General features: G+C 36.8%; 1 protein-coding gene across 2 annotated transcripts in view; it reads left to right on the plus strand.

The window, feature by feature from the left end:
• CDIN1 (CDAN1 interacting nuclease 1) overlaps nucleotides 1-24,194 on the plus strand; it is a 124,607-nt gene extending 100,413 nt beyond the window's left edge. For both annotated transcript variants that reach the window (XM_039705465.1, XM_039705466.1), the window contains 2 exons: nucleotides 21,376-21,526; nucleotides 22,349-24,194. In XM_039705465.1, the coding sequence (XP_039561399.1) occupies nucleotides 21,376-21,511 (136 nt within the window). In that variant the 3' untranslated portion in view covers nucleotides 21,512-21,526; nucleotides 22,349-24,194. The remainder of the gene's footprint in view (nucleotides 1-21,375; nucleotides 21,527-22,348) is intronic.
• The last annotated feature ends 3,236 nt before the right edge of the window (nucleotides 24,195-27,430 follow it).

Consider the following 27,430-nt stretch of genomic DNA (forward strand, 5'->3'; position numbering starts at 1 on the left):
GTACATTACAAAGTTAATTTGAATTTAATTTATTATAATTGAAAGTGATTATTTTATTGTTAGCAAGTAAAATGCAGGACATTTTTAAATGTTTAGGTTTAGTCACATTGTGGTTACTGGAAATTAATATACTGCATTTTAAATAAATTGAAGTAGTTTGAAACTTCCCAGATCCTGGAAATTAATAATCCTGTTTTATGGAAAATGCATCCAGTATGATGAAACCTGAGTATAAAAAAATATAGATTTATTCTCTAGCACAGAAAAAATGGTGAGTCTTTGCTGTTGGAACTGGAACTATCCAGTGTAGTTTCAAAACACAAAAGTAATGGTAAAATGGTTTAAAAAAAAAAAAGTAATTGGCTTCTATAAGCTAATACTGCTGGGGGTGAAAGGTCGAGAGAGGAAGCCATATGAGGAGCGGCTGGGATGGCTTGGTCTGTTCAGCCTGGAGAAGAGGAGACTGAGGAGAGACCTCAGTGCAGTTACAGCTTCCTTGTGAGAGGAGGAGGAGGAGCGGCAGGCACTGATCTCTTCTCTCTGGAGCCAAGTAACAAAACCTGAGGGAATCTGAAGCTGTGTCAGGACAGGTTTAGGTTGGATATCAGGAAAAGATTCTTCACCCAGAGGGTGGTTGGGCACTGGAACAGGCTGCCCACAGAAGGGGTCACAGCACCAGCCTGACACAGCTCAAGAAGCATTTGACAATGCTCTCAGGTACATGGTCTGGTCATTGTTAAAATGGTGTAGAAGAAGATGGAGAAATGATATATATGATGTAGAAGATACTAAACAATCCTATACTTTCCTCCTTAAAGCAACTAAAGTATTATCTTCTAAATTAGGTGCTTTGTGTGATCAGGCACTCTTCTACACTAGTAGAAGAGAAAGTGCAGTCTGCAGTACATCTTGTTGGGTTTGTCCTAATGTATCCAAGAGCAAGTGGGCTAAATATGAGCAAATACATTGGTTTTCTCAAGGTACATCAGTGGTTAAACAACTGGGAGAAAATTCTTTAAGCTTAAAGAGAGATATAGCACACAAAATGTTTCAAATCATTGATTGAATCAGTCTAACAAATTAAAAAATTTGGCCAGGCAAGTAATAAACTCTTAAATTTCCAGTTTTCAAAATTGATTAGTGAGAGTAAAAAACTATTTTGCAATGAACTTCAGTCACTGTAGCAAAAGTGAAGAGTGGTTTATTTTTTGCCAAGTTATAAATGTATTACAAAAATACCCATTTTAAAAGTGCTTTCTGTATTTTTTTTGTTCCTAAAAGTCAGTCATTCAGAAAATGTACAACTTTCTTTTTACATAATTTAATATCTTGCCAAAATCAGTTTGTTCTGTAATAAAAGTTGTACTACAATATTCATATTGATTCTGCACATATGGAATCAACTGCTATATTGAAAGCAAGTTGTATGATCTTTTCAGTTTACAAAACAAATAAAAAAGTAGCCCAGATCAAATATTCACATTTATTTTATATATTGTATTGAATTCCTAATGAAGCTAATTCTAAAAAGAAAGTATTTGTCCTCATGGAATTCAGGTAAATCTCATGAAACTGTAATGAAAAGCAGTCACACATTGCTCTGAAAAGGGAAAATTACTCCTATTTATCATATGCTTTTCCTTAATCAATTTAATAAATTTACACTTTAAATTTAGTGTAAGGGGTGTGCAGGAGTGGAAAAACAAACTGTATTTGTTTTAACATGGATTGTTCAGAAGGTAAAATGTTTGGATTAGAAAGCAGGGATGGTGCACTTGGTTGTAGTATTACTCAAGTCTCACTGTGTTTGCCTTGTCATGAGGAAAATCAAAATTTAGCCAAGATTGCTTTAGTATACAGCATCCCATCATAAGCGTACCCTTTTCTACCTACATATACATTTATTGATGCATATGTAAGTATGTCTATAACTGTTCCTGGTTTTTATGTTACCACAATAATATATAAATCATCAGGTTAGTGCTATTCTGACTTCATTTCCTTGGAATCTTTTAATATATAATTTATAAACAACTTTTAAGTTAAAAGATAGGATAGAAAACTAGAAAATAAGAATTGAGTTGAAGTTCTCTGTCTGAAAGTGTTTCATTTGTTATTAAGCTTACCTCCAGTTTGGTAGTGTTGTGGGGTGGGCGATTTAATGATTTGTCATTTTTCCACCTTTTTGTTTGGGTTGTTTTAATATATGGATCAGTCTTGCACTTTTTGAAGTCTAAAAGTGGATAGCATTGTTCATGGAGCTCAAACTTGCTGCTAATTTTTTGGTGTCTTTTAACATATTCTGTCGGCTGAGACATTAAAGCTCACCCATTAAAGCAGAACACTCAGAAGATATATGCATGCTTGAGTGTATTAACAAAGATAAGCAAGTACTAAAAATCTGAAAAGCTTCATCAGACTGCAGTGGAGATAAGTTAATTACTGCCAAACCTTCCTTTTGGTTACTGGATATCAAAATGACCTGTTTCTTTGATTTCTTACAGTACTTTTCTTTCTTTTATTTAAAAATAATCTTTGTCACTCCAGAAAATTTGTTGAGGAATTTTTTTGTGGCTGTTGGGGGCAGTTTTGGACAGAGAACAAAGTTTTCCTAAGTTTGAACATTCCTGCTATAAACGTCAAAGTGAAATGTCTGCTTCAGTCCAACTGAGAATATATCAATTATTTGGATGAACTTGAAATGTTTTCTTTCCTGTAATTTTTAATAAAGCAACAGCTGCAGTCCTACAATGCTCTGTATTTAATGTGGATAGGTGTTGTGGCTCTAGAGAATCATATCCCCTCCTCCACTCTTTTTTAGTATTTCAGTGGAGGTAAAGGAGTCTAACCACATGCCAACATGTTTAAAGTAAGGGGAGGGGGATCAGGGGAAATGCTATTTAATGCTGAAATATGTTTCAGCAAACTAAACTGAAAAATTTCTTCAAAAATTTCTTCCTTTTGGTCAAAAATTACTAAATTTTAATGTTGCTTAATCAAAACATGTTTGAGCTCTTTTGTTGGGGTTAACTTCTGCATAAAACTCTTCATTTTGAGTCTGGTGTCAAATTGAATGTTATGGGGTGAGTTTCCAGATTTTGCTCAGCCAGGTAGCGAGTAGTACAGCTCATTTCCGCATTGCTTCTCTGATATCTTTACAGTGGGGAATAACAACTAGAAAAGTAACTCCCTGGGACCAAGCTGAGTTTTGAGAACATTACAGCAGGGCTTTGTTAGAAGTACTGTTTATTAAAGATCCACCTGAGGTCACCAAGTCACTGATAACAGTAATCATAAAGAGGCATCTAATGTCATCCCTGACTTCTTAGGCAGAAAGACCAATAATCCTCGATGTGATTAGCAGCTGGTAATTGCAAATTTTTTTTAGCTTTGAAAGCAACCTTTTTTCCTATCAAATTTATGGAAGTACGAAGTATTCATTACCTACTGTTAAATCTGGTTCTGACAAGTCATGCATCACAAATAAAATTAATGATCCACTATTATTTAGAAATTCTATATAAGTTTGTTTACATCTCATCCCATTTCTTGCATTGTTGTCAAATTGTAATATAAAAGGCAAATGGAGTTGCTGATCAATGACTAAAAGACATGCTGGTATAATCAAAATGGCATAAAAACAGAGGATCCATTAAGTACGGATCATAGTGTGTGCCAGAAATTAAAATAAACAACTGTGAGATGCTGTAGTGTCATGAGAGATTTCAGTACATCTGTTTACCTTCCATTCATGTAAGGGAATCATGAATGAGATGGAATGCTTCAAAATGGGAGGAAAAATCTGAACTTTTAACCAATATTATATGTTGAGAAAAGAGAACTTTTTGTTCATTAATGTTTCCTCTTGATTTTGAGCTATTGCAATAATTTCCATGTCATCATGCAGGTCACTTTGTCTTTTCATATTGCATCCTGTCAAATGTCAGTTGACTGTCTTTGGCTTAATGGGCAGGGCATTATTTATGAGGTACATTTTCTTCAATTGTATCTGGAAGGTCCCTATCATACAGTCCAATGCCTACAACTCCTGACTGAATGGTCAGGAGGTAATCAAAACCATTTTGCCCCCCACGTGTTGGAAAAAAAATGCCACATAGTATAAGCAGTTCTGTGTAATATATATATGTATGTATTCACAAAATCCTTGATATTTACTTACTTTTTTTTTTAAGATACCATCTATTTTAATGGTTTTATATTAAACCTACAGAGTTATTGGCCTATCCTTAATACAGTCAGTGAATTATATCTAGGCGCAAAGTGATAAGTAAAGATTTTCATTCTGATCTCTGAATTTCCTTGTAGCTGTGGTTTGTCAGACCTTTAACAATACCCTAATGCTAGGGGCTGGGAGGCTGTGGTTTAATATGGACTAATGCACATGGCACTTTTTTTACATTAGTATTATTTCTTTCAATGTGTTGTAGTGAAATTGTATTTTAAAACCAGGCAAACTATTGATGCTTTTATTGAATGGAGTAATTTATTAAAGAAATATTTTAGTCTGTTGACATTTCATCATCAAATAGCAGTAAACCTAATACACATTTTCCATAAGACCATTCTTGAGAGCCAAATATTTAGCCCTCAGATATTCTAAAGGTAGAATTGATGGGTGAGAGGCTGGACTTGACCCAGCCATGGGCACTCCCAGCCCAGAGAGCCATACGTGTCCTGGGCTGCATCCAGAGCAGGGTGGGCGGCGGGGCCAGGGAGGGGATTCTGCCCCTCTGCTCTGCTCTGTGAGACCCCAGCTGCAGGGCTGCATCAGCTCTGGGGTGCCAGCACAGGAAGGACATGGAGCTGCTGGAGTGAATCCAGAGGAGGCCATGAAGACGATCAAAGGGATGGAGCACCTCTCCTGTGAGGAAAAGCTGAGAGAATTGAGAGTGTTAGGCCTGGAAAAGAGAAGGCTTCAGGGTGACCTAATTGCAGCCCTCTAGTACCTGAAAGGATTCTACAAGAAAGATGGAAAAGGACTTCTTACAAGAGCATAAAGTGACAGGACAAGAGAGAATGGTTTCAAACTGCGAGTGAGCTTACCTTGGATATTAAAGAGTTCTTTGCTGTGAGGGTGGTGAGGCACTGGAACAGATAGCCCAGTGAAGTTGTGGATGCCCTACCCCTGAAAGTGTTCAAGGCCAGGCTGGATGGGGGTTGGAGCAACCTAATCTAGTGGAAGGTGTCCCTGCCCATGGCAGGGATTTGGAACTGGATGACCTTTGGTCCCTTCCAATCTAGACCATTCTACAATTCCATAATTGTAATAACTACTCTATGGGCAACACAACAAAAAGATATGTTTAAAGATGACCTTGTTAACATAGAGTGGTAAGTCAGAAATGTGCCAAAACATGTTTGGTCTCTACTTTGAAGTACTATTCTTCAAATTGGCGTTCAATTTTACAATTCATCAATTGTTTTCATTTTAGTAATGAAAAGCTTTGAACATGTCTTCCTGACAATCCCCTAAAATTGTTTGTTAGGATCTAGTGAATATAGAAGCTGTTAAGGTATATAAAATTTAAAACTACATAGACCATTTAACTATAATTTAATCCAACATGAGAATTACTGATTTTTTTTCAGATTCATCTGGAAATCCTGAAATTAACAAAGGATTTTCAAAGCTATTTTAATGTTAAAGATATTCATTGTAAATTGAGAGCTTCATATTTAAATTCACCTTTCTGATGGTACACTTAAATTGATGAGATTGTTTCTCTTGTTTTTTGGAAAAATCTTTAAAATACATACTATTTCACTAAACTCTGGATACACAATCAGGAAAAGTGGTTCCTTGCTCTTTACATAACTTCTCTTAGATCATTTGTATTTCTGAGACTGCGTTAACATCTAAGTGCCATCATTTAGTATCTGTTGGATTATCATCAACCTTTGTTGCAAGTTTGTTGGCAAGTGCCAAGTAATGCTGAATAAGGATAATGGTTTACTTCTGCTTTTCTAACATAGTGCATTTGAGACCTTTATTTCAATTATTGTCCAGTTGTTTCACACCACATTTCTGGTTCACTATATATGAAAGTAGTTGGAGATGGTTCTTTATTCACACTTTGAATCTGATACTTGACACTTTATAGCTCATCCTTAAAATAAATATTTTTGTTCTGTAAGTGACTGCACAGATAAAACAAAGGAATTGAGTGTACACTTCTTCTAGAATAGCTGCTCTCTTTTTTCTCATGCAGTTGGTAGGTGACTGTAAAGAAAATTACCACTGTATGTATCTCTGTAATTCAGTTTTAGACATGCTGAATCATAAATTCACTCACTATACGAACACAAAGTTAAGAACGGTAATAAAGTGTGTGCATAAAATGGGGTTTTTGCTGTCACGTTTGATTCAGTTGCTATTGCTTTGTTCAGTTTTACTGTTAAATGTAGTTCTGTTTGTAAGCAAAACATGTTCAGCCCTACTCAGCTATTTTTAATGCAGGCATGCTTGTTGGGGGTAGCAGGGATTGCGTTACACTCCACCTGTCACACTTTGCCTTTGCCAGGAAGTTGGTTTACTGTCACAACCTCTCCATTGAGAATTTTGTGCCTTCACTTACCATTAGATTTGCTGTGTGCTTTATGAACTGCAGTATTCACAATGAGTCCACTTCTCAAGGTGGGACAGACATAATCTGATGGTCACCTAGTCCCAGGAACCTTTTATGAGCTGTGTACTTTACAACCAGGACCTTGAGAAGAATTCATAAATTAATTTTTTTTTTTAAAAAAGGGAGGAACAGGGTGTATGAGATGTGTGATTGGCATGGGTATTGCTTAAAGATAGGTTTTTCCCCCTGAAAACTAGGACAGGGAACTAGTGATGAAGCTATTACAGATCTCTGAGGTTTGGTGGTGGTTTCATTTCTTTTAGCATACCTTCGATTGTTCTCTTTGCTTTAGGCTTGAGGATTAGGTAGGTGTAATCTGGATAACACTGAACCAGAAGACCTTGAGGTAGTGGTATGTGTTCTAGAAGCAAGAAGTGAAATCAGAAAAGTTGCAAATACTTCTTCAATTAGAAAAGTTTACCTGTCTTTATGTGTAGAGAACCTTTGCAATTTGAATGTCTTAGCTTGAATGAAAATCAGACAAACCATTATTATTTACGAAAAGTAAATTCTTAAGCTATGTCTGTGGACAAATAAGAATGGTTCAAATCCATATTGTTAATTTCAAAAGATTTCCTTTAATCTTTTCAAACTCTTTTCCTACATTCTGAATGACTTTCTGGTATCTTGTTTTATAAGTGTATGTCATATTATACAGACATTTGTCTTTTTTCATCAGGCAGAGAAAACATGTTTGAGTCTGTTTAATTTTTTTAGCAGTGCTGATATCATTCCAGATTGCTTGAGAGAGCATTTTGTATCACTAGTTTTATGCACTACATTCAGAAAAATGTAAGGTTTTGTCAATGTGTCTAATCCCCAACTGTGATAAACACCATATCTTATAACCTGTTTGTTAAACATTTCAAGTGGAATTTTAAAATTATTTAAAGGTCCTAATGCTCTCACTGGAAGTTTTTTCTAGACCCAGGGCATAAGTCTCCCTGATGTGTTGGTGGAGGACCACACCTTGTCTCAGCCTTTATTCTCCCTAGGCTGGAAAGACCAAGTCATTTAGTCTTTCCTGTGAGCAGCTGTTCTTTTTCCTGGGCAGTGCAGTGACCTTGCTCCATAGCTGGCTATGTGTCTTTCTTGAATGACCTGTTTGCAGTTTCCAGATGAGGGTTAAGCAAGTCTTGAGGAAAATACAGTATTTCTACTTCTGTACTGAAAATCTCTCTCTCTACACTTCATATGATTATTTTTCCCTTCCTTTAGCTGCATTGCTTTGTGTCCCTTTACTAATCAAATGTTACCTTTGTTACAAATGTTACATTGCTTCTTCCCCTGCAAAAGAAAAGGGAAATACAATTTTTATTGCAACCTTTATATCTATGTGCAGGTTTGAACCAAACTGTAGTAGTATTTTGAGCATGATCCTGTTAAGTTGCAGATCATATACAAAAATCAGATTAGTTATCTGCAGTAAAAAAAGTGGGTAACTTTAGCAATTACTAAAAAACATTTGGTTAACCTCTGAATCTTTACTATTTAAGACAACAGATATTGTTAGATTGGTCATGACTTCCAGACAGCGATATCAAAAGTTTAAAACTTTTCTGTTGCTGTCACCATATCTGCTTTTTTATTAGAATATTTTTTACTTATATTTATTAGATTTTTTTATTAAACCTGGGGAAGAATAACCCCATGTACCAGTACAGGCTGGGGACTGACCTGCTGGAAAGCAGCTCTCCAGAGAAGGACCTGGGGGTCCTGGGGACAGGAAGCTGGCCATGGTCCGTGTGGCCAAGAAGGCCATTGGTATCCTGAGCTGCATTGGGAAGAGCATGGCCAGCAGGTTGAGGGAAGGGATCGTGCCCCTTTGCTCAGCCCTGGTGAGCCTCACCTGGAGTGTTGTGTCCAGGTCTGGGCTCCTCAGGACAAGCTTCTCCTCAGGGAGCTCCTGGAGCAGGTCCAATGGAGGGCAACAAAGCTGATGATGGGACTGACACAATGGGCAGAAACTGAATCACAGAAAGTTCCACCTGAACATAAGGAAGAACTTCTTTACTCTGTAAGTGACCAAGCACTGGAACAGATTGTCTGGAGAGGTTGTGAAGTCTCTCTCTCTGGAGATATTCAAGAGCCGTTGACACAAACCTGTGCCACATGCTCAAGGATGATCCTGTGTGAGCAGGGAGGTTGGAGCAGATGACCCACTGTGGTCACTTCCAGCCTGATCCATTCTGTGATGCTGTGATTTTTTTTAATTATATATTTACACAGTAGCAATCTAAATATAATACCTGGTTTGGGTTTGTTCCATTTTTTAAAAAGTGGAATGCCATTTAGGTTCTTCTAACATTGCACAATTGTCCTTAAATGCCCACAGGGAAAAAGATCTATCAGGTTTATTCATAGTTGTTGGGGTTTTTTTTTAAGTCATAGGACAGGCTTCTGTGCAAAGTAAACAAAAATGAAAGCATTAAGATTATTTTACCCACAGTGATGACATGTTACTGCCTATATTACCTCACAGCATGTCACAAGACATCATTGCTTGCTACTGAGTTTTATTTCATTTATTCCAGAATCTCATCAAGGCACTTTGGTTTAAGTATATCAAAAATTAAAAAATCACTCAGTACCACAAAGCTCTTTAAAGTCAGATTTCCATAAATTTGCACAGTACTAAACATTGGCAGTGTTAAGCAAATGAGAGCAAATAAGTACATTAAAGTGGAAACATTACTAAAGCAAAGAGAAGCTGTTCTGTACCATTTCTATCATTTTCTATGTGGTCTGACTTAATTTTTTTTTAATTAAAGAATGGTTCAAAAGTGCCTGTAGGTAATCAAGAAATTATAAATTAATTTTTAATTCTTATTTTTGCTGGTTCAGCTGGAATTATAGTTCTCTTAATCTCCTGAATTTACCATTTTTCTGCTGTTGCCATAGTGAAATCAGGTAGAACAGGCAAAGCTGTACTTTTTCTTCTCTTTGAACTTAACTAAAAATAATGCTTGGTATGGCTTTAGAAATATCTTTTAAAATGTTAATGTGGATTTAGCAGCTGTGGAAACAGAGATAGTCTGACCTCAGACTGGAAGTTCTATTGGCCCTCAACAAAAACGCAATACCTGTGCAAGTTTTCCTTTAGCAGTTCATCCTACTGCTTTAGGGAGGCTTGAGGGAAAAATTTTATATAAACCTGCATCAATTTATACGTCTTGATGTCATGTACTTCTGAGCAGGGAAGGACTTTAGGGCAGCTGGTTTTTGTGACTGGGCAGCTTGTTTTTGTAGCCAGGGCAAAATATACCATACTATTTCAAGTGATAATCAGTTTGCATCACTTAGCCTGATGGAAATAACTTTGTCACTGGGTAATTCTGCATAATAAAGACTTAATAGTGAACAGCTCCAAATGCCACTGAGAATTTGTATTATTCTTCAGGAGATGGTGACAAAGTTGCTGGGTATATTTGTATTGGTGTGTAGCAATATGTAATGTCTACCTGAGGTATAGTAGTCTGCTGTGCACAAACCTACAAGCTACAGAGTTGCCTCCAGTGCAGAAATACTGATTTGTAAAAATGTGATGCCTCAAAGGTAAAGAAAGACAATTTGAAATCTGTGGCAAAAGTCAGTAGTTGATACAGAGACATCCTAGAAGTTGACGTAGTTGAAATTGTGTAAATGTTCTCTCTTGCCTCTTATTTATTGACCGTTTTCCTCTTTTTGGTGTGTGTTTTTGGGGTTTGTTGGGGTTTTTTTTATTCCTTCCAGTTAGTAATGGTGTCGTTTGAACAGACAGGAAGACCCCCACCACTTTTGCAAGAGTGCTATAAACGGGGGGAACTGATGAGAATCTTTTTGTCTATATTGGTCTTCCATTACTCAGTTCAAGTTGAAGGTGTCTTCAACATATTCAGTAATTTGTACTGAGGTCGGAGCAGATGGAAGCCTTATGTCAGCACCTCTCCTTAAGCTGCATTATGGCTGTTCCTGACAAGTGGATTTCTGTGAGAGACAGCTTTCTTGAGAGGTTCCTGTGGAATTCAGGAACCATTTAAAACTACCATCCTTCCTTATGTTTAGAATGCATGGTGTTTTTTGATATTGCAATCACAAATATAAGGACAAGACTGAAAAATAAGCACTTTAAAAAACAAAAAAAACCCTTGCAATTTTTGGCTAACAAGGTACAGGGAGAGACAGCTGGTCAGAACAGATACTAATCTTATCACTTAATTTACTTACTCTGAGCTTTTATGCAATGTAAGAACCAAAAAACAACGAAGTGGCTGTGCTCAGGTGGAATTTAGCCAAGTCTCAGAAAGGTTGGTAGAACTCATTATTCATCACGTTTCAAGCTGCTTACTCAAGCTTAATTTATCTTTGAAGGGAAAAGTAGTGTTTATTTTTCTTCTTGTTCTTACTTTTATTTTCTATTAGTTTTACTTTTGTCTTAAAGGGAACAGAAATTGAACAGGACTATGAGCTCAATAGGTCACACTTCTTCTGTTTTGTTTAAAATGAGACTGCTAGTGCTGTCTTTGATGCCCTTAGATGTCTGCCAGCCAAAAACATTCATTTATCGGGAAGGGAAGGGAAGGGAAGGGAAGGGAAGGGAAGGGAAGGGAAGGGCACAAGAATATGTAGAATATGTAGTCCAGCTGTCTTCTGCTGTTTTCAACATGTATTTGTATAAAGGAAAATGTCAATACTATGTGATTTTATAGCCTTTCAGACTTCTGTCTGAGTTTTCATCAGGCATGGATTGTAATATGTCACTGGCTAACTCAACTAATCAGCCATTGCTTTTAAAACTTGACAAGTGATAGCATTTTCCTTTGATTCTTCCTCTCCCTCCTTCTGGGCTCACTTACATTGTCATGTATATTTTTATGTCTTCCTTTTGAAGGTAATTTTGTACCTTGATGGTGAGCCCAGAAAAGTTCAGTGCATAGTAAGCAAAGAAAGCTGTAACACAGTTGGATTTAGTATTGGTATATACTGAGAAGGGGTAAATAACTTGTAAATAAATCTAAATAGCATGAATTTTTCAGAAGGTGCATGCAGTAGAGCTCTATCTGTGGGTGTATAAATAGTTAAGAAGAGAGAAGGCAGAAAAGGGATTTCTTTGCTCATCCTCAGTTATGCACCTACTTCACCTAACAATGAATGTAACACTGCAGATTGCCTTGGTGTCTCCTAGAGTCTCTGGAACAGTCTCCAACTTGCACCATATGAAAATATCTCTTGTGGGAGACTGGATATTTTGCAGGGGGTATGTAAGATTTGTGTATCTGAGGATGCACTCCTTTCTAAATAACAACTAAATCCCAAATTATTTTTAAATATGAAGCAGAGCAGGATCAGTTTGAATCGAGCAGACACTGGATATATGAAACAACTGAGAGACAAGCTAAGGAGCCTCAGGCATTAAAAATAAGTGTGTGCCAGACACATTTAAAGTTTGCCAGTGGATTCCAAAGGCAGTGAGAATGTTCATGGTCAGAGGAGGTGTTTACCTTCCTTTTGGGTGGGCATCAGGTGATACAGTAATGGGCTGTAGATATCGATTCCTTTTTCAGTCTGTTCTCTGCTTAGTATAGGTAGGTGACTTACATTTTGAGACACAGTAAATTTAAGTACAGCATCACACATAAAATGCTTCTGCCTGTCAATTATGGGCAATAGCATGTTTGGTAGTTAACTGCTAAGCAGCATTGTGTGGAGATACTCAGTATGATTTACTATCTGGTCTTCTAATTCTCTGATCTGGGAAGTTGGAAGCACAGATGAGCTGTCCTCCATTTGTTAATTCATCTCTTACATTGTTTGTTTTATTGCATATTTGTGTATAAGGATTTGAAGATACAGAATTGTCTAATAATTCATTCAAAATGTCTTGAGATAGCTTTAATGCTGGCTTCAAGATTATGCTCAGCAAATACTAAACACACAGCTATATAGTGACTTTATTTATCAATAATTCTGCTATCAAAATTTGCTGAGCAACTTTTCTGATTAGTTTGATTCTGTTTTACAATTTTTAAACAAAAATCTAATGCTGTCAGAGCAGTTCTGCCTCATTGGTTAAATGCACTTCTGGCATATCCTATCTTTCTGGTGAGCACTGACACCAGATGAACAGCTGCGCAGAAAGAAAGGATTGCTGCAAACTATGAGGCACTCACAGATTATTCAGATATCATCTTGCACTGGCCTTAGGATGGCCTGTTACTTTCAGCCCCAAAAGTAAACAACTGTTAATCACCTAGTGGCAACATGAGTTGACCGGCACTTGTGGCTGCCTGGACTTCAATCTAACAGTACTCAAAGGCTTTTCTCATCTTTTCTGCCACCCAGGATAAGAGGTAGTTTGCAGCCAAGCATTCCTTTGAGGAGGCTGCTGTGAGTTTAACAAAATGTTTGAAATAACCTCAGTAACTCCTCTCAACACTGATCCACAGCTTCAAATGTGCAGAATCCAACAATAGTGGCCTTGCATCGACAGTCTCTGAAGAGCGAACTAATGGCATAATGTTTTCTAAGGGAAACTGAGTAACAAGCAAGTACCTCAAGAAGCAACATTCCTTGCCTGGATTTAATCAGAAAGTGATGCTTTCAGCAACAATGTGTGGAATAGTTCTGCAGTCCAAGTAACCATCTTTGTTCCCTGCTTATTCAAACAGTACTGCCATTCTTGCAATGTATTAACTGGTAAATAAAAGTAGCACAACTTAAAATAGAAGCAGCACTGCTTTAGTAAACTAGTCCTCAAACTGCATGTTGTAGGATTGAAAGGGTGTTGCTGTTTTGAACATTAATGGACTTTCAAAAGAGTTAACAGTAAAACAATGTGCTAACCCTGAGTTAGGAAAGACAAATACATAGATGCCACACCTAATACAGAATAGAATTTTAGACTTTCTCCACCGGAATGGAAATTTTGACTGTATTCTGTATTCTGTCCTTTTCCTGTATTCTACAAATACATAGATGCCACGCCTAATACAGAATAGAATTTTAGACTTTCTCCACCGGAATGGAAATTTTGACTCTTCTGAAAAAGATAAAAATTTTTCCTGTATTCGGCCTTTCAGATTTTAAGGGTTTGTGGTTGAGCTTCTTTTGCTTAGTTATGTCCCTCATCCAGGGCTCCTGAAGTCACTTTTCCCTGTATTGAAATAGTTAACTAATATAGAATCCTTGTATTTCCCAGAATATTGCATTTATCTCCAGGTTATCAAACAACATACCTGGAACAGTATCTATTATCTCTTTTAGCCAGATACTGGAACTATCTTCCCAGGTAGCCAAAATGCATTATTTTCCAAGATGCATACCCAAGTGATCCCCCACTGGAGCCAGAAGAAGTCACCAGTGTGCACTCACAGCCCAGAAGGCCAAGGACATTGTGAGCTGCATGGAAGGGTGGCCAGGCAGTGGAACAGGTTGCCAAGAGAGGTTTGGATGGCCCATCCGTGAGAGGGTTCAAGGCCAGGTTGGATGGGGCCCTGAGCAGACTGGTCTCAGTTGGTGGCACCCCTGCCTACAGCAGGGGGCTTGAAACTAAATGACCTTTAAGGTCCCTTCCAACCCAAACCATTCCATGATTCTCTGAAAAAAACTGTGGCCATTATTTCCACAAAATAACCCAGCAGTATAAGAGTTAAAAATCTCTTTTCTAAAATGTTGTTGTGAGTGTGATGTTGATTTTCAATACATCACCCCAGTCCTGCAGTGCAGGCATACGGTCACCCTGTAGAGTGTCTTTAGAGCACAAAACCTTACAATCTGATGTGCAAAGAAAGCTTCTACCTGATTTTTTAATATGCTGAGACTGAAAAAAACCATATTGTTCCTTAAGTATACACAACCACTTGAGAGTTGAGCATCTGGAATACAGCTAATAAGCAAAACCAAAAAAAGAGTATATTTTAGTAGATGTTAGGACATGAACCAACAGAATCTGAGAAATTTGAGGTTCACTCAAGGCTCTCTCCTCTTAATGACGAGCTGCCTTGAAGCCAGTATGTGTTTTCTTTCTCACTCACTGCATCAGTCTTCACTTAGAAAGCCTTGATCCTTGTAAATCACTGTAGCCTTAATGTTATTTAATCATAGTTTTTAAAAGTTAATTTCCATGAGAACTGTATTTTTTTTTAAAAAGCCTAACTTGTCATTGAGGATTATAAAAATCCTTTATTTGCCTGGAGAACAGTACTCAGATCTGAATGAAGAAGTGTAAGTGAAGAATGTGTTTCGACAGTTTGTTTATTAAAAATGTATTATGCAGCTAAAAGTTATATTGTATTTATAATATTTTAATGACAATGACTTGCACAGTTTTTGGTGCAGTCTATTAATGTGCATTTAAAACTGCTATGGAAAATTCTAAAATATTTTAAATGCCCCATTATGTCCACATAAATATCACTCGATTTGGTTTTATTTTTCAAAATGCCACAAACAATTAAATCATATTATAAGCTTGATGAAATGCTGCTATTTTATTGAAGCTTTAACAGTCTCATTGCAGAGGTAAAAGGATAACTAGTGTAAAAAAATTCATTAAGATTTAATCACATCTGAGTGAGGTGTAAATGTAGAGAGAGAGGCCTGATATTAGTTTCCATCCACCTTTTTTTCACCTGACAATTCTAACTTCCATATCAATTGCATATAATATCAGTTTCTGGCATTCATGGAAATGCTTACCTTTCTCAGCCCAAAGAAATTCCCACTTTTGAGTCAAAACCTCCTTGTTAAATGGGAGTCTCACAAACTATTAGTACACTTTAACTTTTTTGTTGTCTTCAGTAGAAATAAGACTTCCCTCAACTACTGTGGTAACATCAAAGCTTAAGGCAGATTAGGTTTTACTTGCTTAATTTTACCTTAAGCAGCATGAACTGCATGCCTGGATCCTTGAGACATATTATGCTGCTAGCATCTGTGTGTGAGGGATGCAGTACTTGTGCATGACATGGACAAGTTTCCTATTATATTTAAAAGTATGTGATCAGAACTTGTTAAACTTTCTTGAGCCACATCTGCGAGCAATTTTTTTTTTTTTACTTGCTACTGTAGGAAGTCAGTGTTAAGTAGCTTAATGGAGTTGGGCACAAAAATATTGCACACTTATGGATTACAGGTTAAGGATCAGATTTTGAAAGCAAAAATTATCATTCAGTTACTTGCTAAGTACTGGATTTTTTACTCCTTTCAACCAGATTTGGTGCAGTCAAAGTCATACAGTGCTGTGTGTGTGTCACCAGATCACAAAATTGTGTGGAGGATTGGAAAACTGACAGGAATGATAAAACTCCACCGCCCACCATTATCTTCAAAATGCATTCAGAGTTTTTAAAATGCACTGTCTTAATGCACAAGTATCTGTATTTGATTTTAAAACTCTGTGTAAATGAACAGTAGAAAAAAATACCTTTTTATAAACAATTCTGAATTAGGACTGCAGTAACTGTTTAAGTGGGAAGTTTCTTGCTAATCGAAGTACATTTCTGAGCAGTGGCTCTTAAATGTTGGCCAAGATATATAATGTTGTGTCATCAGCAGCAGTAAACTGGTCTAGACATAAGGAAGTTGGCTGACTTATGCCAACTGACCTTATTTGAAAATGTGGTCTGTAGTTGTTGTCTACCAGCCTAACCCTGCCAATTTTTGAATTTCTTCTGCTGGCACAAATGAGACTTCTACAAGTACACTAAAATAAAGCTGAGTATTCTTAAACAGTAAACTTATTATGTATTATTATAGGGGGGGTTAATTATTTTATCCTCAAGGTTTATTAGTACTACAAGTAAAACCTATTTACTCACAGCTGTGATTCTGAAGAATGATGTTAAATTGACTTAGAATGTAATAATTTATTTGTGAACTTTGTAATTCCCCTTTCCCAGGAAATAAGTAGTGCTGTGCAAATTGTAATGCTCTGATTTGCTCCATATTTAAAAAGAAAAACAAGGAGGCAACGCCAGCTTTTTAGCTGGCATTGAAAAGTGAGAAACTAGAATGCAGTTCTTAAAAGATACATTCAGGTGTGACCTTCATAATAAAAATTACTAACCAGGTAGACTGTTATACTTTCATAACATGAATGTTTGGCTGAATCTATTTGATAAAATATTTGTTTCAATGTATGCATATTAGAAATAATAATTAATATGCCAGAATTTTCTTATGAGAGTCTTCTGGAATTCAAATTATTTACGTTTTGCTGAGATGCATATAGAACATCTATAACAGACTAATAATAAATGAAGTGAACATCTATATAAAAACAATTCCAAGTTCTTTTACATTTCTGTTCAGTATCAAGCAGTGTGTTGAAAATGCATATTTCATAAAACCACATGCAAGCCTTTGTGATCGTGAAAAAATCACCTCACAACAGCCACATGTCTAGGCATATCCTTAGAAGCTGGCATGGACCTCACACAGACATTCCAGAAGAAAATACATTGCTAGAAACTAGTTTCTCTTGAAGTGACTTAGAATATGTGTGAGCCTATTAGGCCACTTTGATAAATAAATAAAAGTCTTTTTTCTGTTCTAGCACAAAGCTGGTTCAACTGGAGGGCAAGTTAAACCCTAATTCATATTTTACTTAGTTGTGTTCTTTCCCTTTTTATTTTAAGTGGTCTCTTTGTTTGTTGTTGTTGCTGGGTTTTTTTTTCTTAAGACAAAGAACCATTTGGCTTTGGGTTATCTGAATTCTGCCTTCTGGCTTTACAGTATATCTCTGTGAAACTCCTTTCCAAGAAAAAACTCAGTGTCTCGGGATTATCAGTGTACTACTTTAGCTATGGTTTTCTTTCAAAATTTATGTGATTAAACCAATATTGTTCCTCTGAACAATTTGAAATTAGTGCAGACCTGACTTACTTAGAGCAAATAGTATTGTCAGATACAAGTTTTATCTAAAGAACTTGTTGAGACTGCAACTATATTTAACTATATTCAAACTGTATTTTTCTATCTCAGATGCTTCAGTTGATTCTTTGAAAGACACCATGTGCTGCCTTTAGTACTTAAACTAAGTTTAGTCATCTGTATCAAGCCTAAATTAGGCCTAAAGCAATCCACAAGCTTTTTTAATGCTGCTCTCCTCTTGCCATGCCTTGGGGACAGGAGCCTGTGCACCTCCCCTTTGGCACTTCTGGTACTCACACCCCTAGTGCAGCTGAGTTGGCTTTGGCAGCCTTGCAGTCAGTCACAACTTCTAATGTCAGAAATGGACATTGACTAAACTGGGATTTATATAATGGTAGCTACCTATCTATTGGTTGGGTTTTTTAACTGAAGCAACCTCTGGGGATGATTTTCACTTGCTGTATTTATTGTGTTCTTGCATCTGTATTTCCTCTTTATTCTATTTTTACTGCATGGACTCAACCAATCCTTAGTTACTTGGGTTTCTTTTCAGTTTAAAAAGAAACCTCTAATAAAAGCAAAGTTCTAAAAGCAGTACTTTCATTGGAATAGCTAAAATTACAGTTTTGTATGACTTTTGGACGTGTTCCTTCACACCTAAACTTTTCACACCTAAGAACTAAAAACAGGGAGAAGAAATACAAGTATATTTTCAGGGATTTATACAATTTTTCTAAGCAAGAAGAAAATCCAAAGGAGTCCAACAGTTTGTTACATTCTAAGGTTGATTTTCAGTTTAAGCCTAAACTTTCTCCAGTGTGTCTTTCATATGAAATAAGATAACCTGGCCTATCTTGTATCTGTACAGTTTTAGAACTAATTGGTACGCTATGGTCCTCAGAGCTACTGAATGCCTCCCCTTGCCATAGCAATAACAAGTATGCATTCTGTCATTTTAGTTCATTTTCCTGTGTAAACCACAGTCAGTCACTTGACTTGTTCAGTGTTACCACTGATGCAAGAAATCAATTTGTTGCTTTACTTTGTAATTCACAGCGCTGACTTTCATTCCTCAGGGTGTCATATCTCCACTTGGGAAGGAGTCAAATTAAAAGTATTGTTCTTACTTTTAGGTTACATTTCACTATCTCACCCCCATACACAAAAAGGTTAAGTGTCTTTTCAAATTAAGGCAGCAGTAATTAACCAGTGGCATTGTTTGTGGTTTGCCAACTCTGGGCGTTAATGAGAGAGAAATTAGCACTTAGCAGCAGGAGTTCCTGATAGTCAGTGGCAAATGCTTAATGGGCCAACAAGTTTATTTTGGTCTTAAGTACTGCACTTAAGTGCAGTAAACAAAAGTATGGCATGGGTTTTTATGTGATCACACACATGAGCTTTATGATATAGAGCTATAATAGAACAAATGACACAATAGAGTTGAAAAAGTGCAACCTAGACAGCACAGGGCAAACAGTTTCACTGTAACACCACAGTCAGAAGCAGGATTGATGGATGTTTTCATGCCAAAGATGTACTTGCTCCTGCCATTAACAGTCTGCAGATGTTCTTGTATATAATTTTATTATCAAATTTGGTATTTCTGAACGTAATTTTTTAAGCACCTCAGAAATTGTGCTTGAGCTGAGGTGATTTGCTCACAAGACATAAATTAGCCTTTTGAGGTGTCTCAAAATAGTAATTTTATTTAAAATTACAGTTTCAAAAAATAACTAAACAAATTACTTAAGCACAGTGCCACATGTATTTTATGGTGGATGGGGGATTCAGACTGTCACACAGCAAAATGAGCCCTTCAGAACTTGGGTGAGCAGCTGCTCATTAGCATCAGGATTTTACCTGGCACATGTGCTCGTAATGAGTAACTACTTGCATACATTTCATACCTTCTGCCTTGCACAAAATAGCCCATTAGAAATGTAAGGTCTGCTCCTTATCTTCTGAGGAGTTTTGCTTTTAAAATAATTTTGGTTAGTACGTAAGTACATTCTCACCCAGTTACCTATTTCTGTATATGCTTGATGTGGGAGCAGATATGTCGTCTGTGAAGTAACAAAAGTGGGGGCCCCTCCTGGATCAGCAAACTGCTGTCTCTCACCAGAGCTGTGAGCATCAGCCCTTGGCCTCACTCGCCTTGGCCCCTCGCTCCTGCTTGGGTCTGGGCTTGCGGGTGCAGTCAGGCTCTGCACATTTTGGCCCCACAGGAGCTCAGGCAATGGACAATGGAAAGAAGTCCATGGAAGCTGAAGTTGTTAGCCAACCAGGCAAAATTAGGAATTGGGTATAGGCAGCATTGTCCTTCATTTTAGTCTGAACTGTATTTATGGCCAGGCGTGTTAGGATACGTTACCTAGCACAACCAGATGTGTCAGAGTCTTAACCTTTCAACTTTCAAATATCACCTTTCAGTTGCAAAAAGCATATTTGCCAGTGTGGCCTCATCTATGCTGAGGGTAATTTACTCTGTCACTGAACTGTGGCCACTTGGAGGTTGAAGAGTAGTAGCCATAGGCCAAAATGTTACAATGCTCTGCAGCAGTTTCAGGCAAAAGAGTACCACATCTAATTGAAACTGCAGGAGCTAGCCACAGGGGTTTCTTCTTCCTTTGATGCCTATTCCATTACACGAGCACATCAAATAAGAGTTTTCTCCACATTGTTGGAAAGAAACCACCCTCATGAAGCCAGTCTGGCACTACCCATGGCTTTGAGTGCTTGTATTGTCTGCCCAGTGGACATTTAGGTTACCGTGCCTCCTCTCAGCACATATTTATTAAAATTAAATGTTAACAAAAATTTGCTACCATATTGGTTAAATCCTGAGTACAACTCTGCATATAAACCATTACATGACATTCTATTGAACTTTTTCTTGTACAGACGGTACCTAACAGCTCATCCTGCACTGTTGGTTTTGGCAAGTTCACTACAGCATATAATAAATCAAGGAAAGAAAAAGCTTTTTGGCCTAATGTTGTACAGACTGCTGTAATGCTAGACTACAGAAAGCAGTTCTGTTTTTAGACATCCTTTTACTAACCCAACATTCATAATTTATGATTCCACTGTAAAATTCCTGCAACACTACACCAGAAGTAGTGCTGCCCTTTAATTAAGTGCTCTCAGTAGGAAAAACGTGAAACTGATGTGCAAAACATATCGCAGTACACAGTGATTGATAGTGATTACTTCTTTATGAACCCAGCCTGAAGGTCTGAACTTCCTGATGGGTAAAATAGTCCATGGGGCTACTTCCTGAGATTGCCTAGTGGGGATCAGTCAGAGTTAGCAATATCTGAGGAATTCCTGAGGCACATTTCAGAGCCATTACAACACAAACTTTCTGTTCCTTCTGAATTGTACTTTATGTTAATACTTATCTGAATAATAGCTCATTGTAGAGATTATATTTTAAGGATTCGTTGTTATCTTTATGGTATTATAATTTGAATGAACTGGAACATGTGTAAAACCTTGTATCTTTAATGTCTGCACACACAAATCTAAAAGAGCAGGGTGCATGTCAAAAGAGGTTTCTCTGTACATCACAGTTACGGAATGTTATTTAGTATTTAATACTGGGTATTTTTTACTGACATGTGCAGAAGATTCCAAAGTAAAAAACTGAAACACTGATGTGGATTCTATAAGCCTCTAAATAGCATTTTTATTCATGGAATCAGGTACTATTGACATCGATCAATTGCATATTCAAAATTTGAAAACTAAATGGAGATTAAATATTCTCTCCAATTTTGCTGTGAAGTTACCAGATTTGCATTGGAATCACAAAGGGGGGACATTGAAATTCCACTAACACAGTTACATAAGTTCATTTTTTCATTTTGCTTGATAGATTTGGCCCTGGATTAGTCATCTACTGGTACGGATTTATTGAAGAGCTGGACTGCCATCGTGAACGTGGTATCCTGCTAAAAGACTGCTTCCCTACTGACATTGTGACTCTGCGACACAGCATGGCTCAGCGCTGATGTTGGGAGGAAGAGGTAAATCCGGAAGCAATTTTACTTTCCTGCAGTGTAAACTAATGGCAGCATCTGCCCTGAACTTCAGCTGAACTCCTGCTGCCTGCCCTTATGCTACTGCTGCTTTACACAAACATATCAAGAGTTTCTGTTTTGCTTCAGACCTCTGTTGTGATCAGCCAAAAAAGACAGACACAACCCACTCATTATCAGCAGTTCTGTCTCTGTCAAACAGCTAGTTTCAAGATACTCATAATCTTTCTTCCTTCCGGATGGCTTCTTCAAGCATTCTAAACAAAGACAAAAATGCAGAGGCTGAAGGTGGAGCTTTCAGTTCTTTTCCCTGTTACAGAGTCAGCTATAAAATTAAGTGCTTTTTATGAATTCATTATGTGTTAGTGATGTGACTAAAACACCTACAGTGATGTGGAGGTTTGGTGAAGACTTGTTTTGGGGCTTAAAACAATATAATGCAAAGCTGGTAAAACCCAAGTGGTAAGAGAGGATCATGGCTGTTACAGTAAATAGCCAGATTTTGAGATAATAATTGGTGTATGTGTTTTGTCACTATCTGATTGTTAAAATCAACAATGAAATCCCAAGTTAACAGCTAAAAAATAGTTAGGAAATTTTGAGAGGGGGTGAAAGCAAAGAACACAGCTTCTATTTTATGTATATAAGCCTGTGAAGTTTAGGGGTAGTGTGGGGGAGGCTTAGTAAGTATTTTAATGACTTAACAATAACTCATGTTTTCTTTTTTTCTCTTCCTCACCCCTGGGGAATCTATACCTAGGATTTTTTCTCTTAACTAAGGAAGGAATCTCTCTTTACCCCTACCTTCAGGTACTGTAGCAAATGTCCGGCACACTGAAGTCCAAAGGAACAACGTGCAGGAGCTTTCTTTATGTGAGTTATTTCTGAAGGAGTTTATCATCCTGGTGTTCAAGAAGAGGAATCTAAAAAAAAGATGCAACAGTGCTTCATACTGGATCAGTTCCACAAGACAAATAAAGCACACAAATGGACAGAAGTTTCCTGTGTACTTATTTTCTTGTAAGAACCTTGTTTTTCTCTTGTTGGAACCACCAAGATCAGAAGTTCATTGAGGTGGGTGTTAGCCCTTTGTGAAGTTTTGGGTTCAGTCTCTTCTTTTTCCATCCACATTGCCACTCAGAGGAGCAAGATTGGGTCTCAGGTTTGTGCTCTCAGACCTTTCTTAGTGACAGCGGCTTGTTGGGCTTGACACACTTCAATACTCTTCTCTGTGCTAGCTATTACTCAGGAAAGGACAAAATATTTTAAAATGTCAGTGAGAGATTTGCATGTATGGTCATCATGTTCAGATTTTCTGAGAAGAAGAGATATGGATTCAGCTGTAGAAACAAAGGTCTGATAAGAGTGTCCCTAAAGCACAAGTTGGTGATCTTTTTCAGAAAGAAAGGGTCTCTAAAACATTAAAGTGCCTATTCATCACCTTTTTTTAGTTGAAGTGATACATGTGGAATGGATATTAATCCTATTGTGGAGTTTTTCATCTGTAGTTTTCAGATGCATACACAGTATTTTTATTTTTAATTTTTAGTTTTCACCTTAACACTTTCTGGTAAGTTTTAGACAGAAGTTTATAATTTTGAAAAATCTTTAATTTCCAAGGAAAAATGTCTTTAATCTTCTAGTACTCAGTCCCTTGCTGCAGAGATAAACTAGTATAGCTCCACTGAGTTATTGTTATATAGAGATATTTTCCTCGGTTCGAATGTGTTATAGTGAAGAGATTTGTTTTTAAAAAATATTCAAGCACCTGTAACTCATTTGCATTCAGCTATTTAAGGTATTGTGCTGAGCTTATTTTATCTGACCAGCTGTAAGGTATCTGCCCATACAGGTTCACAGAAGCCATCTGCAAATGTACCTGCCTGATGCTGCACACAAAAGCTACATTTAGGGTGTTACTCCCTCTGGGACTTTTGACTATGGTTTAGGTTAGTGGAATGTGTAAAATCAGCAAGAGAATAAAAATGAAGGAATAACTGAACATTGTCATAGTAGAAAATTCAGAAGTAATGGTTGTCTGAGTGAAATGGGTTTTAAAGGCAAACGGTATTTGTTTTAGCTACTGCATATGCTTTCTGTTGTATGAAATAATTTAAATCAGCTTTTACATGATACACTAATGCTGCTTTTCTTTTTGAATAAATTAAATTTATCTGCACAGATGTTGAAAATTCTGCTAACCTTCATCAAAGCTTTGCTTTATTTGTTTTAACATTAAACAAATTTATGTGGAGACACACAGATAAATCAGTTTAAGCTTATATTTGTGTATTTATTCTGCTACCTAATGCCGTGATATAACAGGTTGGAAAGCAGTACAGCTGTCTTTAATCAGAGCCTTAAACTCATCTTCGTATATTGCCCACTTAAAGAATCTGTATTAGAATGAGGATGAAATTAACCACAAAAGTCTATATACTGTACCAATTTTATTGCATGCTATCAAAAAAGCTTTGCCTCTACAAAAACTATGCTGTGTCACTATTTTAAATGCTGAACACAAAACATAAAAAAAATTAGGACTGTTTTGTTATTACTACTTGTATACTGCAAAAAAAAAACACCTTTTATTTGGTTATTTTCTCTGTTTATCAAATGTAAACATCAACTTTTATATTAAAGAGAAAGACAGTGCTGTTTGGTTGTGGGTTTTTTCTTGGTTTGGTTTTCTTAAACAATGTTGTGGCCATCAGAACCTTAACATTAAAACCAAATTCATTTTTATGGAGTATTCTGTAGAGTGTGCTAATGAATTATGCCAAGCCAGAAAACAGAAGTGAACATAAAACTGAATGATGTTCTCAGTGGCATATATAGACTTGCAAGCATCTGCTCTTACAACCACTGTTATAAGGCCTGTTCTGAGCTTTAGGAATTGATGTAATTGTACTGAGCAGGGAAGCAAAACTTCCTTGTAAAGGAGGAACAACACAATGGTGGGTCACACGCTCCAGTATAGGAAGAAAACAGGTTTTACTATTCCTGTAGTCTGGGGACATATTATTAGTATGAGCTTAATAATCTTTCCCTAAAGACAGCTCAGAGCAGAAAAAATGTTGTCTGAAGCTGAAGAAAAGGGACCAAATGTCTTATTGTGCTTACCTCATTACATTAATAGTACTGGTAGTTCATGAAAAGTTTTCATCCTGTTCTGTTGCATTTGTTCATTCAAAAAGTCATTCTTTCCTGGTATTGGCTTTTGGATTTTTCTACCATCTAGACTACTACAAATGACTGTGAATGTTTCTTTCCATTTTCCAGTTCTCCCCTTTTAATGTTCCATCTTTTAACTATTTCACATTTATTTATTCAATATCCTCCCCTTTGCTCATGTGTCCTATTTGGAAAGTTTTCTACCATGTTTTCTACCACCTGCTTCTGTTTCTGTTGCTACATCTGAAGAGTGCTGTTTCCATTTCTGTATACATTTGAACTGACCAACCATGTAAAGCAATTTTGCTCTTACTCTAATTTAACTAGTAGCTCTGGATTCCAGGGAGACTGTCCCCAAAATTTTCACGTGGCTTTGCAATGGGAAACTATGTGATGCTCTTCATACTCTTGGTATGAAACCAATGCAGGTCATTTCTGCAGACTGGGAGTATTCACCTAACAGAGCACACTTAGTGCAGAATAATCACTCACTCCTCAATTGAGAGTACAGTTGTACAAAGGACTGAGTTAGTGCCTCTGTGTTACTAGAAAATAGGCAAAGGAAATATTAGTAATTCAACTGTTAAAACATCTCTTTCATTAAGGAGCCTTGTTTTTTGTGAGTTCATGCCTTGTTTGTGCAGTACTTCTGCAAGGAGATCTGTTGAAGTTAAAGGTTTAGCTTTCCTCCTGTGGCAGCTGCTTGGTTCAGAGGCGGAAAGATGGCTTTCTCCCCATTTCCACATCACAGTCGATCTGGCAAGAGCTTGTGCATCCTACAGGGTGTTGTTTTTCACCAGAGTTGATAACAACTCCTTAAGGGTTAACAAAAAATGCACAGAATTTAACTTGATTCTTGGTGTTGCTTTGTCTGATGTAGTCTTAGATAGCTTCTTCGGAAGGGATGTTCTGCTGTTACATGGTGAATACTGAGCTAGGGTAACAGTTGTTAGGAACATGGGTTTGTTATTTCAAGGATGGGATAAATTACATTAGAGCAAATGCTGCTCAAGTATCAATTTAATATTACAGAATGAAATGGGAGGCTGCTTACAAAAACAACAATAAAAAATTCCTCCTATCATGTTATTCTAAGTCACAAGGGGTGATTTGTTGTGGATTTTCAGGTTATTCAGAAATAACCTTTTTATTACATTGACAAAAGAAGAAACCTCAAGGCTTTACAGTGGTGTGATAGGAACCTAAAGTGTTCCTGTTGAAAAATGAACTAGCTAACAATGGGAGCTTGGCAGCAACTTCACCATTTATAGGGAAACCGTCTATCTAGTACGATCTGTATAAAATAGACCTCGCTTAGGTTAGGGAAAGGTCACAAGTTACACAAAGTTTGGATAGTCTAAATGCGTTACTCAAAACTAACTCTCCTGTGTACAGTAAATATTAATTGAACCTGTATTATTAAAAACATGCCAGGATTCAAAAGATTAAATAAGGAAGATGTAATTATGAGCTACATAATAAACAGAGCAGTTTCAGTTCCTCTTGTATTTTTTACTTTCCTGCTATTGTTTCATATATGGCTGTTATACAAAGAGCAGCTGAGGTCAGCTACTATAAATTATGGTTTTGTACAATAGTAATCTACCAAAATTATTCCAAAGCTGGATCAAAGAGCTTCAAAAGACTTTTCAAAAACTTTTCCACATAATAAAAAGACTCTATTTTGATGCCCTTTTTTAATGAGGATTCCTTAGTTTAGAGATGCATCTTAGAGTATTCAGCTGCTTGTGTTGATATGATGATATTTGAACACACAGGATTTGCATAATTTGTTTGCAGCCTCAAATAAGCATGAAGTGGTAATATTAAAAAAACTCTTTAAATATATTACCCGGTGCATTTTTTGGGCTAAGTTTTTAAGTGATCTAAGTAAAAAAAATTGTTTGTGTGTTTATTTAAGGAAGCCAGCAATATTTCAAGTCATATTTGATATTTCTTCTGTTTACAAACATACAAATCATATTTGCAATGATAACATTATTAAAAATTATAACGGTAATTCTTAGCAGCTCTCAGCTGGCATCATGTTCCTGCAAAGGATGCCTGTGTGCCCTCACTTCTGGCCAGGCTTTCACCTGATGTGAACAATCACATGTCATCTGCACAGATCCATAGATGTGGCACTGCGATGTCAGCGCAAAATGAAATGTCAATGCCAGCGTATGGAGACAAAGTAACAGTATTGAAACCATGTCAGGGCATATCTGCAGAGACCACGTTACTCTGTCAGTGTGATTTTAGGAAGATCACTTTGAAATGTTAAAATGAAATGAAACTAAGTCAATTAGGTAATAACAATTGAGGTTCAGGGATTAATTGAGGGCCTAAGGTGAAGCCAGTGGCCATTAACCCCAGCTAGTTATTAATTTTAGAGAAATAGAGAAAATCCTTGGCTAAGGTTATTGTCATTATTATTAGAGAGTTGTGGGGTTTTTTCCCTATATTGTATAAATACCTTTTGCTGTTGCTTTTAATAGTTATACATGAAGTGTGGTGTTAAAGAGCAGTTAAAGGCATATTAGTGCAAAGTTAAGGTTTTTTAGAAAGTGAATCTACCCAATAGCAGACAACCACTGCTTTTTTATACAGACATTTAACAGATTTTTATTGATGTCCAGCTGTCTGTAAACAGACATATTTACTATAATGTATTTACCTCTGAGTAAGGCAGGAAAATAATACCAGCATGGAGAAATA

This window comes from Passer montanus, unplaced genomic scaffold, assembly GCF_014805655.1.
Source record: "Passer montanus isolate IOZ18808 unplaced genomic scaffold, ASM1480565v1 scaffold18, whole genome shotgun sequence".
NCBI classification, from domain to species: Eukaryota; Metazoa; Chordata; class Aves; order Passeriformes; family Passeridae; genus Passer; species Passer montanus.